This window comes from Accipiter gentilis, chromosome 8, assembly GCF_929443795.1.
Source record: "Accipiter gentilis chromosome 8, bAccGen1.1, whole genome shotgun sequence".
Lineage (NCBI taxonomy): Eukaryota > Metazoa > Chordata > Aves > Accipitriformes > Accipitridae > Astur > Astur gentilis.
This window is the reverse complement of record NC_064887.1, coordinates 28,401,457-28,415,958: the sequence shown is the minus strand read 5'-3', so window position 1 is coordinate 28,415,958 and position 14,502 is coordinate 28,401,457. Positions and strand designations below refer to the sequence as shown.

Genomic DNA, 14,502 nt, shown 5'->3' with positions numbered 1-14,502 from the left:
TGTTATACTTCAGCAGGTGGGAAAAAAAGTCTGGAGTAGAGGTGGAGGACTGTTTTCTCTGTTAGATAAGGCAGCCTTGAGCATGCTGACTGGCCCTTTGTTTAGCAGCAGAGGCTGGCTGATTGGTTCCTTGGCCATCTAATGGAACAGGATTACAAAAGGAATAGGTCAGTACCAAAGACCCTCAGCCTTTAGGACACTGCAGCTTCTGCCTCCCCTGTGCTGCAATGTTGTTAAGGCTTCCCAGGCCCACTGCCGTTTTGTTTAATTTTAGGTTTGAATGGGACTGGGAGATCTGGAAACCTCCCACATTTGAATTACCACCTTCCTGTTTGATAGCAGCTTATATATACCTCAAAAGAAATAAACCTGATTCACATTAATTTACATCTACTAAAACTTAACTAGAAATAGTAGCATAAGCACAGACCTTAGAACAAGCTGGCTGCCAGTTGGGGATTGTATGTGCTGGTCCAGTAGCACTGCCTCACATGGGGAAATGAACAAGCTGGGAAGAAAACTCCCTAAAAATATTCACCTTACCTAATAGGACTGTTCTGGCACTTACCTCATCTTGGAAGTTCAGTACAGGGGAGATGTTGGTTTGGTACTCTTAGAATTAACATTACTAATCAGAGTTTTTGATAAAAACCATTTAATACTTCCATTGAAACTTACACATGCCAAAACAAGTGAATGTACATTAACATGGTGCTGATTTATAAACAAATATACACATTTTGCACTGCAAAACAAACCACTTAAATATACAGTCCTCTGGCTGCACCTAAAGGTATGAAATATCTTTAACAACGAATAGTAATTTTAAAAGTCTGTTACAAATACTTGCATGCCCATTCTTTATTGGGACAGCAAATAAAAGATGGCACAGAATGAAGCTGTTACATGATTCTAGCATTTGAACCCAGGTAGTAAACAAGCTGAATAGACTCAGTCCACCTAAACTTGAGTGTTAAGAGTATCTTAAATTTCTGTACAGTCTTACAGTTGTAAAGTATGATTAGTAAAATTAAAGTAGCTTTTAGGTGTTATGATACTTTCAATAGTTAACTGCTCAGATACTTCACCTTATATGCATGGAGGCCTGTGGAATGTAATACTGACAGATTAATAGAAAAATTAGGGTAACCAAGAGTAAGAATTTTAAATTATAACTTTATACTTTCAGTGAAATAATTTAGCATTTTTAATATTAATTAGATTATTTGTAAGTCCATATGCAATTCAAATAAGCTGGATCCAAAATTAAGCAAGTTTTTAAAATTAAAACTGTATGGGGGGATTTAGTGAGGCAGTCATGCTAATTTATGAGCTTGACCATTATTAAAACTGAGAGCATTGCCCAGTTCTCCAGTGCTATCTATTTGTATCATCCTTTCTCTGAAAGGAGTCAAGAAAAGTATTCATGGAGAAATGTTCTCTCTCAGGGAATACTAGAGTGTACGTTTCATCTGTTAGAGCACCACGCTTGTCAATTCCTATAATAAAAAACTCAGTGCACTTTGGTAGGTTTTTAGGAAGACTACAGCATCTCAAAGTCTGGCACAGCCCCAGTAAATGACTGGCTGAACTACACCATTGTTCCCACTAAGGCTGAGGCTGCTTAAAGCTTTTATCTTTTCTTTAGGCTCAAGTATCCTGAAAAGTCACCCAAGATATCTCTCTCAGAGAAAACAGATTCAGACTTACAAAATCACATCAGTTCACATTGATACTTTACTAATACATACATTATTACAGGACATCCAAAAATTCCCCAAATAGTTAAAAGAGGACTCTTACTTTAAAGAACCCTGTCTACTATCCAGGAAAATAAGCTGAGGCTGGTGTTACTGCAGCTTTTGGTGACGGTTGGGCTTTAGGTGGTAAGTACGGTTTCAGATACTCTGTAGAATAGCAGAAATAAGATACTGTTCATAGAACCATAACTATTATTACCCTTTAAGTATATTTCAAATAAGGTCTTGTTTTACTATTTCCATACATACCTGAGTTAAGTGCATTTTGACTAAGCCCTCGTAAAGGAATGCTGTCATCTTTTTTCTTGAAATATTTTGATTCCAGCCCCAAATTATCACCAGTAGAAATAAAAAGGCTAATTAAAATTTAAAACAAATGTAGTTAGTTAGCCATGCATTAACAACAAGTGTGGATACAGAAGAATCTGAACTTGAAGTGGAACTAGTGCATTTCTATGAACTTTATCATTTAAAGGTAAACCATCACCAAGTAGGTTAAGAACAGTCTAGAACTAATTTTTTGACTGACCATCACTTCATAGCCTTAGATCTGTCACTGGAAGGGACAATGAACTTCTGTTCCTTGGGACCCACTCCTGAAAACTCTTCATTTGTTATCTACAAACCATACTTAATGACGAATTAAGTCTGCCACAACTTAAAATTCATTAACATATTGATGGAGAAAGGCAGGTGACAGAACTAGCTTGGTACTGGAAATGTTTTGTTCAGTTCCAGACACACATAGAAGACAAATGGCTTTATAAAACATAATAATAAAAACAAACCCCCACACTAAAAATGCAATAGATGACACTTACTTCTCCTTATTTGCTGGATGACTAGTTGCAGTCACTATCTGAACATCTGAACATTGATTCATTTTTGAAAGCTGTGTGTTAAACTGAATCTGCAGAAATGTAAGAGTTGGAGGTTAGAGAGAGAGTTACTCCAGATACGGTGGTCCACCAGTAAGTGTATTCAGAGAGTGAACTTTTCAGGGATTAGTGTTTCTATACGTTGCATAGCACTTCTGTGCAGCAAAGCATGCAAGAATAAGCAACCTAAACCCAAGCATTAGCTATTACTAATAATAATGTTGAAGACAGAGTTTAAAAATACTACGATATATAGTAAATATTTATGCATTTTCAGAAATATTTCAGACATTAAGCTTTGATATTTTATGCTATCACATTCTTAACCAAACAGAAGAGTCAAAGTGCCTGCCTTTGGTACTGGACATTGTGAATTGACATTTTTGTTGTGTGCTGGTTCCAGAAAGTTCTGGAAGGCATACAGAGGAGAAATGGGATGACTGATTCCTGAGCTGGGAAAGGACGGTCGGTCAGGCTGTAAGAGAATAGAATACATCCATAAAGGAGAAGAACAATTCTTGAAATAATTGTTTGTAGAGATTAAAAATTCCCAAACTAACAGCTAACCACAATTACAAAGCTAATGCTTATTTGAGTCTTCCTGACAGGAAGAAAACATCACTTTTCCAAGGTTCTTCAGGAAAACCTGTAACTTTTTAAAAGTTAGATGAGTTGAGCACTCAGCTAATAATTCTAAGCTCACAATGAGCTACACACCCTGTAACTGATTAATATATTAGATGTACCTAGCTATAAATCGGAGCCCTCTTCACAAGAATATGCCTTTTCACTACAGAATAAGAAGCTCATCAATTGCTAGGTGACAACAGGTATCCGTTTACACAGGGGCAACAATGAACAAGAACCAGTAAGTCATGGTATTTAACAAAGATGATGGGTAATGTTTCCTGCCCCTTATTTTCAAGTTTCTAAATATCCCTAATAAGAGCATTCAAATAGTACACTGTCTTTTTCAACCTATACAAAGACAATTAGTATGTAAGCTAAACTCACAACACAAAAATGCTACCTTTTTTTTCCCCCTCACCCAGCACTTCATCTTTTCCAAAATAATTTTGCATTGTTTTGTGTATTTTAATAAATAAGAGCTTAGAAAATTCTCACTTAGAAGACCAGGGCATCAAGTAGCACCCAACAGGGTATTATGTTATTACAAAAACAAACAAAACAAAAAACCCACCCCAAAACCGCCCCAAACACACCCACCAGAAACTACAGGGCCCAAAGAAGATGAAAGCACTTTTTTTTTTTTCAGTTCTTCTTTTAAGGCCATACATTTCAGGAATTAACGACTACATCATAACCATGTTATTTATAGTTATATCTTACCATGCCATGAGGTGAAATGGCAGTCCTAACACCACCATGTGTACTGGCAGAAGTCTCTAGCTTCTTTGCCATCTGAATTTCATTCAGCTGTTTGTTTAACCATGTGATTACTGAAGAGAGAAGAAAAGGTCAAGCTCACTTCCTACCTCTTACAAGCTGTTTAAAACAGCAAGTAGCCCTTCCTCAGAAGTGACAGCTTAGTGGGCTGGTTTTCCTCCTTAAGCTCAAGCATCACTGTAAGGCCCAGTCTCAAGTTTCCTCCACCCCTACATGCCATTCTGTTTCTTCCTCTAGAGTTGGCCCCCCACATGCACACCACCCCAAGCACCACCTACAAAGGAAGTCTTCTCTACATGCACCTCTAGGTTGTTGCATACCCACTACAGACAGAAGCTTATTTTCCATAAATGACAATAATCATAGCTCTTTACAAAAAAAAAAAAAAACCCACAGGTAAAGCATTATAGTTGCTCCCATTAATTTTCAGTAGCAGCTCAATCACAGTGTCATTTTTACAGAGAGGGAAATGAAATTGTATAAACCTACCATTTTCATTGGTTTTCAGTAACTGCTTACTTTCTTCTAGTTTTTGCATTGTAGTTTCTAGCTGTTCTTGTAGCTTGCAAACCTGCAATATTCCCATAATAAGTAAGTATAACACCATCAGGAGCTACTACTAATTACAAACTGAAGAAAAATATAAATACATAAAAAGGATCTATGAAATTGTTCTGAAATTATTTAGAGAAGTCTTTTACAAAAGCAATATGAGCTAATTCTTTTAAAATAAGCCCTACTTTTAGCTAGGATTTTGACAAGATGACCGCCAGAAACCTTTCTGACCTTAATTTTTCTATGATTAAATAATGCAAGGACTCATAAGCATGAAAATATACTTAATGGAAGAAAAAGTTCACTCTGTTCCTGTTCTTGCCACCTTCCCCAACTTTGACATGAATATGCCCTCTAAAGTATGTAAATTCATCCATTATATTGCTTTGTACTGTTACTACAATTTTAGTTTTCTTCCATATAGATGGATGGCTCTTACAAATCAGTTTAACATGAAAAAAATGAAAAATTGATTACACATTTAAATAAATGTGTTAACTAAGTAAAAGAGTACATTCTATTCCACAGAAAGATTTAAGACCTTATTGCTGTAAGTTAAAAAACACAGAACTCAACACACTACATACAATAGCATTTACAGGACAGAGGGTTAACCTATCACAATACCTCCTGCTCTTTCATTCGAAGAGATTGTCCCATGTCCTGCAATTCTCTCTCCTCTTTTTGAAGTCTCTCTTCTTTTTCTGCCAATAGTTTTTCCTGCTGAATTGTTACTGTATTTTTAAATTTTAATTTACTCATTAGAGTTTTCAAATCTCCTTGTAACTTCTTGATAATTTCATTAGCCTATTAAAAAAACAATAAATCAGATGTTCTTAAAATAAAACACCTAAAAATAAGGAAGACATTTCATAAGGATAATGGAATGTTCAAACAAACCTTAAGAAGTTCAGCTGACAATGACTTAATTGTTGTCTCTAGTTTTTCAATATGACTTTGTTTTTTCTCTGTACTCTCTTCCAGTATTGCCTTTAAAAGAATATTAAAAATACTATAATAAAGATACATGATAGACACCACTTATGATTTCAAGTAGAACCTCAATAATTCTTTGAAAAATAATCCTTACAAGAAATTCAGTCTTTGCTTTTCAGTCAAATTACATAGGATCTCAATTCATCCATTTTTTTTGTTTACAAAAAGTACCACTAACTTTACTCCAGTACCACAATATTAAAACAGTAGCAACCTTTGTAAAACTGAATCCAGTACACTTTTGATGCCATTATTTAGAATCTTTAACAACATTTGAAAGCTTACTGGCTGTATTCATAGAAACTGGTCAGCTGCTAATCTATAGGTACTGCAATTAAGAAGGTTCTACAGAGCTTTAGAGAAAGTTATTTTGAAACGTGAAGGAACCTTTTGTTCTTGTGTTGCATCTAATACTTCTTTTGTTCTAATAACTAGCTGATCTTTATCTTTGATCTCTTGTTCCAGAACAGCAACCCGTGTCTGTAGCTGATTAACAAGTTTCTCTTTTTCATGACATTCAGCATCCAGAGTAGTGTTCTCCCGACGCAGTGACAGCACCTCCTGCTTTGCTCTTTGACATTCCTAGAACATTGGGAAGGAATTTTATTTTCCTTTTTTTTTTAAGAAAACCTGTAATAGTAATTTAAACAAATCTATCTAAATAGTAAGCATAATGTGGAATGAAGAGGAGCTGAACAAACTTAATATACTATATTTTCTACTACATGCATAGGCAGGCAGTGTTAATGCTCTAAAAATAGTAAGTTTGGTTATGGAAATTAATAAGCCATACATCTTCTATTCCAGAAAGCTTTGCTTTCAGTTCTCTGACTGTGGAGTCTCCTTTGTATCTCCTTTCTGTTAGATCTTTGTTGATGACCTCGAGTTCTGAGAGTCTGTTCTGTAACTGTTGAATACTTTTCTGATGCAAATTTTCTAACTCCTTTTTCTGTTGTTCATGCTGTTGTTGGTACTGAGCTTGTGCCTATGAGAAGCGAAGAAATTAAGTAGTTATTCAATTAATCTGAAACTTAAGCCAAGAAACTATTCACATATAAGAATTTGTTAATTCTTTTCTGTTGTCATACCTGGAGAGCTCTTTCCTTTTCATTTGTCAGCTCCTGCGTGTGTTTGTTTGTTAGAGCTGTAGTGTATGATGTCCATTCATTTTTCAGTTTGTCTAGTTCTCGGCTCTTCTCTGACAAGCTCTGTTTAAGTTTGACAAAGCATATAGGGTTTTAAAAATTTAAGCATTTCAGTCAATACTGAATGATTGTTTACTGTTACTTCTTCAAAAGGACACGGAATTATTAGGAAAAGTCTGAATTTCAGCACCAGATGCCAAAATGTCTGTTCATTCTGTAAACAGGAAAGTAAGGCACTGAGAAGCTAAAGAGCACCTTTCTGGCACTGTGGGTAAAATAATCTTCATTTCCACTTGTATTTTCTTCCAACCACTATTTAAGAGCGAAAAAAACAGTCTGCTGATATTCCCTACCCTTATAACTCAGTGCTGTAGTGGGGGGGGGGGGGGGGGGGGGGGGGGAATTCTTCAGCAGCATCTTTTACTCTTTTTGATTTGTAATTCTACGTTCCAATCTAGCAAACACATTCCAGTAACTCCAACTGAAACTGCAAAGATGAGGTAAACAAGTATTCCATTCCAAAAAAGGTCCACAATAGGAGTTTTAATGGAATTTTTTTGTTTCATAATAGTCAAAAGTCACCTTGGTAATTCTAGAATTTGTCCTAAATCATCCTCTTGAAACACAAATGTGAAGTCATTACTGGGCTGACTGCAAAAATCAAGAAGTAGTACAGTAACATGACATCCAAGACTTCTGATTTACTTATCATGGTTTCACAAGTTTTCCAAACATAAGGCTTTCCAACCACTCACGGAATATGTAGAGTGTACTTATCTTCACACTACCATATATTTAGTACATAATTTGTGTATGCACATACAGGCAAACCTCTGTACAAAACAAAGTAATATTCTGGTTTAGTAGTGTAAGAACTAAACTTTATTCTTCAGTTGCATGCTTTACTCATTCTTAAGAAAAGCTACAGTAGACTACTTTTCTTCTTTTCACTCGCTCCCAAGTCAATTATCTTGGCTAGGTAGTGGCTAACCAACAAGCCCACAAGAAGGTACCTTTTTCATAGATTAAAAGAAGTGCAACTTACAACAGGAAAGTTAAAAATTTACACTACCTGTTGAGTGTAGCTCAGTTGTCTGGTAAGATCCTCTTCGGTTTTTCTAAGCTTTTCTTCCAACATCATTTTGTCTTCCTATGTACAAATTGACATCAAGTCAAATTGTTAGTTCCCAAAATACAAGTAGTATTTAGCTTCCATTTTATCAGCATGCCCTGCCTAAGCAACCACATACCTATTATATTTGTGGAAAAATCATCTTATTATATCTTATTCAATATGAAGTTTATTTAATTAATAAATTTAAAAGAAAAGGCATTAGCTCACAAGATAAAAACCCAAATTAAATTCTCACGAAGTTTCTATAAGGAAATAGTATCTTATCATAAAGACCTGTTTACAAAGGAGTTGCATGAGCAACAAATTAACTGAAATGCTGCAAATTTATGTTATTAAAATAGCTTATTAGGTGGCTATAAACATGACAGCACAGCAGGAGAGGCACAAATCCCAGGCTATAAATTGAAACAGACAACAGTCAAACTATGAGGCCATTAATTTCTCGTTAAATAAAACCTAGCATGCTACCAACTGCATCAACATTACAATTTTAATTTGCTATTTATAGCTACTAGCCCTTAGAAGTCCATAGAGCCACAGAATTATATACACATGCATGCTTTCCCAAACCCAACTGTAGAACAAAGAGATTGAAAGTTTACAGTATTTTACTTTTCAGTTGATCTGGCAATCAGCACAAGGCTATGAAGCATAAGACACTGGAGCATTCAGAAGCATTGGACAGCTGCGTACTGCATGCATTGCATGTGTAAAATACCTCATTTTCTGCCAGTCCAAATTACAGTGCTTGGCTAAATAACATGTAATATTTTCATTGCTAGAGTGACAGTAACAATTTAGTTTTATAACATGCACCCAAATAACTGCATGCAATGACATATATGAGCTAAAATAAAAAAATAAACCAGAGCATACAATTTGGGACATACTTTTGAAGTATTAAGACAGAAAAAAATGCTTAAGTACACATAGCATCAAGGTCTAGTTGCAGCTCAGACAAGCCCTCATTTTACCTTAAGGCATTTCAAACAGCTGGCTAAAAACTTCTTTATTTCTGCATCATTTCCTGGTAGGAATTTTAGAGAGAGGTGGGTAAGATGTTTAAATGGGTTGGTCTCCACTACATTTAAAAAGACAGGTGTGTGATCTAGAACAGATGCTGAAGAAACTAACTGCAGCAAAAACCTAGAGAAAATAAAAAATAATAAAATATTTAGCGTATTTCTTTTCCTGAAATTACTTGTAGGGCCTACAAGCTATTTTCAAATAAAATAGGTTTTTATATGTGCAATAAAGGGCTGTCCAGCTTTTGTTTAACAAAGAACAATGAAATTCAGTCCCGATATTGTAGTTAATACTACAAACAAATACCAACTAAAATGCTTGTACCTTACAGTAAGAAATGTACAAAACTGATTAGTTTGTTTATTTGTAAACTTTTCAGAAGCCCATCTTAGACTTAAGAGTCCAAAACCAAGTAAGGCCTTTGTAACCAAATTCAAAAGGAAAACAGACTCCTGGCTTTTAAGTATCCTACAAGCTAGTAAGATTCACAGCCCACAGTACATACTTCAGGAAATGACCTGACTACCAAAGTGGAGCTAGGTACTCTGGACAGGCCTTTCTACCCACACAAACGAAAATGATATATGAAAAGGCTACTACAGAGAAGAGTGGACTTCAGGTCTCCCCCACTCCCATCTTAATATCTGAAATGAAAGTAGAAGAATCCTTGTCAGAATGCCTTATAACTTTGCCTTCTCCTGTGAAACGGAATGATTTACACCTCGGTCCATCAAATTCAGATTAGCTCTCTAGCAGTAAACTGTTTAAAAGAAGAAAAAAAGAACCAGTGCTGCATCCTTGCACATCTGCTAGCTTGTGAAGCTTGCCAGCTTCAACTCAGATGGGGAAACTATTACTAGACATCAATTCCACTGCTCAGTCCTCCTGAGACTTAGGTTTTGTCAGTAACATCTACTGACTGATACTCAAATGCATCCAGGGGAAAGTTAAATTACCCTTGTTCTACTGACCCTGAGTGGCTGACAACACACACACAGAGTAATATGGCACTCACTTATTACCTACCTTGGGATATCTTTGTTCTGTTCCTGAATGCATTGCTGAAGCAGATCTATAAATTTTTGTGGGAAAGCAGAGAAGTCTACCAAGAGACCTTGCTGGGATTTTAAACTATATAAACAGAAAAAAAATAATTAACCATATATGTAACTGTAGTTTATTTCCTATGAAATATTTTGTTTACACTAGTAGAAAGAACTAATTCTGATCATATCATTGAAGTTCGCAAGCATGTTACTTTCAATTCTGAACACAGAAGAAATGTGATCACATCTTGGATAATAATCACCAGAGGATATTTTTGATTTCAAGAGTTTTTGCAAATGGGCTTCGCTGAAAAAAAGAAGTTACTGTAGCACAATAAATGTGCTCCTTTGAATAGATGTCTTCCTTACAGCACAGAGTGGTACAGTTACTCAACAGGGGCACATGGAAGAAGCAAAGGACAATGAGGGGAGACTCAACCATTATGAAGACTTTGTCTGCCTTCTTGTTTATTTAATCATGCACCTTCACCATAGACACAGTAAATTCAAAGACAGAAACATTCAACACTGTATGCACAAAGCCATACCTCATCTAACAAAACACTGCTTCTGCACACCTGTTTTACAAACACTATTTCACTTTTGCCTTTTGATCCACACACTGATCACATCCCTTTAAAAAAAAAAAAAAACCAACACCAAAAAAACAACCAAAAAAAACCACCAAAAAACAAAGCAGGAAACTGAACTGCTCATGCCTAGTGCCCAAATTTGATGATAAATTCTGAGCAAGTAAAGTAAAATGAGACCCAACAGTACAATTAGTATGCAAGAAACCCATACAACAAAGGCTCAGGTCTGTGAATCCATGTCCACGAAAACAGACTTTCCTCTTGCAATTATTTCTTGAAATAGTTCACACGCATCTAATAGTCAAGTAGTTACAATAAACAGAAGATGCAAGTAGTAATATTAACTGTGTTAGGGTAGCTATGCAGGGAACTTAACATCAGGATTCTGTCTTTCATCTGTATAATCCTGAGCCAATCACTTTCCTGTACTTGGCTGTTTAACCAGCTGGCCAAAGAGAGCAATACTACCAAAATACTGACAAAACTCTGCAAGTGAAAAATGCCAAAACCTAAATTCTAAGATAGACCATTCTAAGCTAAAAATATTCCTTCATTCTTTTTTGCCATTTAGAAACGTTTCACAGACATTATAATTTCACTTACCTTTGAAAATCTTCCTCAGATATGACAAGATTATAAAGGAAAAAAGGATCAGTATCATCAGTCAATCGAACAGCTAAATCCTGAAAAGACAGACATTTAAATACGATTTAAAATACTATAACCACCCTGTAGGATTGTTTAAATATTGTAAACCAATATCGCAAACAAAAAATAAGATGGAATTGTGGCAACTAATTCAGAAGGTGAAAAACATTAAGGTTTAACACAACTTCAAATATTACAGTGGGAAAAACAGGATAACTATTCCTCACAAAAATAAACCAAGTAAAAACCTTCAACTTTGAGCAGCAAAGGTTTCAATGTGTCTTCTTCATTTTACAGAAAGAAACCTATTTGCTATTCTTCCCCATCATGAATAGCGTAGCACTAGCAGTCCACTGTAATGGATCACAAACACATCACTCCCATAACTGGAAGTTTTTCAGAGCATAGTGCTCCTAAACATTTAAGCAACAACCTTCTAAGGAGTTCATATATTTGAATACAGAGCTTTGCAAAGCAAGCATAAAAAGGATACAGCTGAAGACCAGTAAGCTCATAAGGAAAATTGTAGCCTAAAGCTGCTTAGCTTTTAAAAATAAACTTTTTTGTTCCCTGGAGGTCTACACAGAGTTTTGGAAAAACTGCCTTCTCTGTAAACATTAGTCTTTCATTACAAGGCTGGGGTTATGCAGAACACCTGGTACATTAGGCCCAGGCACCTGTTCTCTATGAGGCTCACACCCATGTGAAGAATATTCCCTAGCAGAGGCAAGAAAGGAAGTAGAAACCTGACAGCTCTTCCAACATAACTCAAGTGTGACCATAGCACATGTACATACACAGATCTGAAACAAGTTTCAGTAACTCAGATACCAGTAACACTAACAAAACTCTCAGTTAGAGATGTATAAACAAACTTAGGGATTTACATGTGCAGCTAGCTTATGTTAAAACTAACATCACCCCAAACCAACTAGGGCAGACTGTTGAGCAGGATAATAATGCCCACTTGGTTTGATGTGCCATTAACTGATCCAAGCATTTGAAGGTATCTTTTTAGACTGATCACACACTGATGTACCCAACTGGATTTCCAGGCTCCTGCTGACACAGGCTGCAACTTGGTACACAGTTTTTGACTGAACTGGTTCTTCACGCGATATTATCATTGTCACAGTTAGCAGGATCTTACAAAAAAAAAAAAAAAATGCTGTGCTCCTTTACAAACAAATCTTTACTTAATAACACTATAACAAACTAATGACCAATCTTAACATCACAGTAGGTGGATGTACAATTCAAGTGACAAATTAGACATACAACAAAAAAGATTTTATAACCTCCAGCAGTAATCTCATTGCTATTTTTCCTGAGAAAGATGATTTTTTTACTGCAAATTTAGTACATTCCTTCCTACCCCCACTGGATAAATTCCAAACATTCAAAGACTAACACACTTATCAATAAAAAGCAAATGTTACATCCACATACAAGTTGTCATTTTTTGCTAGTTGAGATGAAGACTTTGCAAAGACAACTGCTGCTCTACATTCTTAAGTAAGTGTTGAGTATATTTAAAGCGAGACTGCTCTTAAGCTCCAACTTGGGTTCCCCTGAGGGTCTCCAAAGACTTTTAATTTGCAAGTTTACCAAGACCCATGAACAGCCAAACTAAGAGACATCTAAAAAGGCTAGGAAAAAACCCACCATACCAAACCAACTAAATTACTCAAGAAACGTTATCAAAAATAAGGTCAAGTAACAAACATACTAAAATCCTATTTTACTTTGCCTATTTATCCTCTTATATAATGAAATTCAAATACCTAATGAATGACACAAATTAAACTAATCCACAAACCTTTTTATGAACAGGATTAGAAATTGACAGTAGCTCAATATTCACCCGAACATTTAATCTCCTGTGTACAAAAAGATGAAGCTTAGTAACAAATCAAGAAAACATTCCCCAAATAACACGTGTTCATAGCCACATCACAGGAATCAGATGACACTTTGAAAACAAAAATTTAGGCAGAACTATCAAGAAAGTTCCCATTGATTACTACTATCAAGATACATAAAAACCCCACAGTTTCAGTTATCATTACAGTTCTTCAGCCAACTCAGGCTTTTTTGTTGTTTGTTGTCCAACAAAGTTTAAATAGCAAGGCAGAAATTTTGAAACATCGTCCAGAAACTGGAACCTTTGGAAAAGCCTGTTGAAATTTATTAACTATTGCTGAAACTTTTAATAATCATTTATACAGTGCTACCTTGTCTTCATTTACTTCTTGTTGAGTAACCCGAGAAGTTACTTGCATTACAAAACACACCCACAGACATCAGCCTTTCCATGCCTTCTAATACAGGCATGCCAGAGCAGCCCTAAGGCCTGCCTGCACACACTGCCTAATCCAGATAGGACCTATATTACTGAAATTCACTGTATTTTGAATAGACACTTCACGTCAAATACTCCCGGGCTTTCCCAAACCCCAGTGCTAAGCCATGCACACACGCCCAAATCAACTAGCCCTCGGCAGAAACCGATCGGGACGGACGCGTGGGCAGTAACGAAGGAGCTGAAATGCCCCAGGAGACCGCGGTAAGGCCGGCTCCAGCCCGCGAGGAGGAGGAGGAGAAGGCGGGCCTGCCCGCGGAGCAACCGCTGCGGCCTGGGAGACGGGCAAACACAGCGGTCTGGCCGGCCGGACCCGCAGCGCTGCGAGTGCCCGTGCGGGGCCGAGGCAGGAATCCCGGCCCTCGCGTCGCCTGCAGGGGAGACGCGTTTGGCCCCATACCCCTCAAGCGTTTCTGGAAAGCCACTGCGCGTCTCCTTCGCCACCAGCGGCCCCTCCGCCACCAGCGGCCCCTCCGCCCCCTCTCCCCTGGCAAGGCACCCTCGGCAGCTACTCCAGCCCTCACTGACTGCCTCCAGCCTTGCTGCGACCAAGTCCCCTTCCCTCTGACCCAGAGGATCCCCACAGGCAGCCCCAAAACATGAACAACGCAGGCAGCTACTAAGCTCACCGCCCGCACTACGCGCGGGGCCCCACCTCTCGCCCAACAGCTGTTAGGGCACAAGGCAGGAAGAAAAGAGAGCAGGAAAGAACCTGCGGCTCAGCAGCCCTTCTCCTGAGGAATAAGCTAAAAGCTCCGCGCAGCTAGTGAGGAAACCAAGTCAGAGCCCGCCGCGCCGTTCAAGCTAGCCCCTCACCTCTCCTCACAGCCCTGGCACCTCACTTGCACGCACACCGCCCGGTTGAACATATTCTCCGCCGCCATCTTGCGCTTCGAGTTTGGCGCCCGGCTCCCGCGGAGGAGGAGCCTCAAGATGGAGGCGAGGCGGTGA

General features: G+C 37.5%; 1 protein-coding gene across 4 annotated transcripts; it reads right to left on the bottom strand.

Moving 5' to 3' along the window:
- Window positions 1–12: 12 nt before the first annotated feature.
- Window positions 13–14,448, bottom strand: SASS6 (SAS-6 centriolar assembly protein). Of its 4 annotated transcripts, none has more exons than XM_049809148.1 (18): window positions 14,368–14,448; window positions 13,009–13,069; window positions 11,145–11,224; window positions 9,929–10,033; window positions 8,851–9,022; window positions 7,814–7,891; window positions 6,685–6,804; window positions 6,390–6,581; window positions 5,984–6,178; window positions 5,501–5,590; window positions 5,228–5,407; window positions 4,535–4,616; window positions 3,989–4,098; window positions 2,991–3,113; window positions 2,582–2,670; window positions 2,010–2,116; window positions 1,804–1,907; window positions 13–138 (listed from the first exon to the last, which is right to left on the bottom strand). In XM_049809148.1, the coding sequence occupies exons 1-17, from the start codon at window positions 14,433–14,435 to the stop codon at window positions 1,822–1,824; spliced, it is 1,938 nt and encodes a 645-aa protein (XP_049665105.1). In that variant the 5' UTR covers window positions 14,436–14,448; the 3' UTR covers window positions 13–138; window positions 1,804–1,821. The 4 variants fall into 4 exon arrangements, with proteins under 4 accessions (XP_049665105.1, XP_049665108.1, XP_049665106.1 ...); XM_049809147.1 differs by lacking the exon at window positions 13–138 and adding an exon at window positions 155–1,105; XM_049809149.1 differs by lacking the exon at window positions 13–138 and having other exon boundaries at window positions 154–1,907.
- Window positions 14,449–14,502: the final 54 nt, after the last annotated feature.

Excerpts from the sequence above, each read along its gene's own strand:
- SASS6 (XM_049809148.1), bottom strand. The coding sequence starts at position 14,435 with ATGGCGGCGGAGAATATGTTCAACCGGGCGGTGTGCGTGCAAGTGAGG. Across the intron at positions 9,023-9,928 it reads CAGAACAAAGATATCCCAAG|GTTTTTGCTGCAGTTAGTTT; the intron begins GTAGGTAATAAG and ends TATTTTCTCTAG. Across the intron at positions 1,908-2,009 it reads TCAAAATGCACTTAACTCAG|AGTATCTGAAACCGTACTTA; the intron begins GTATGTATGGAA and ends GCTATTCTACAG.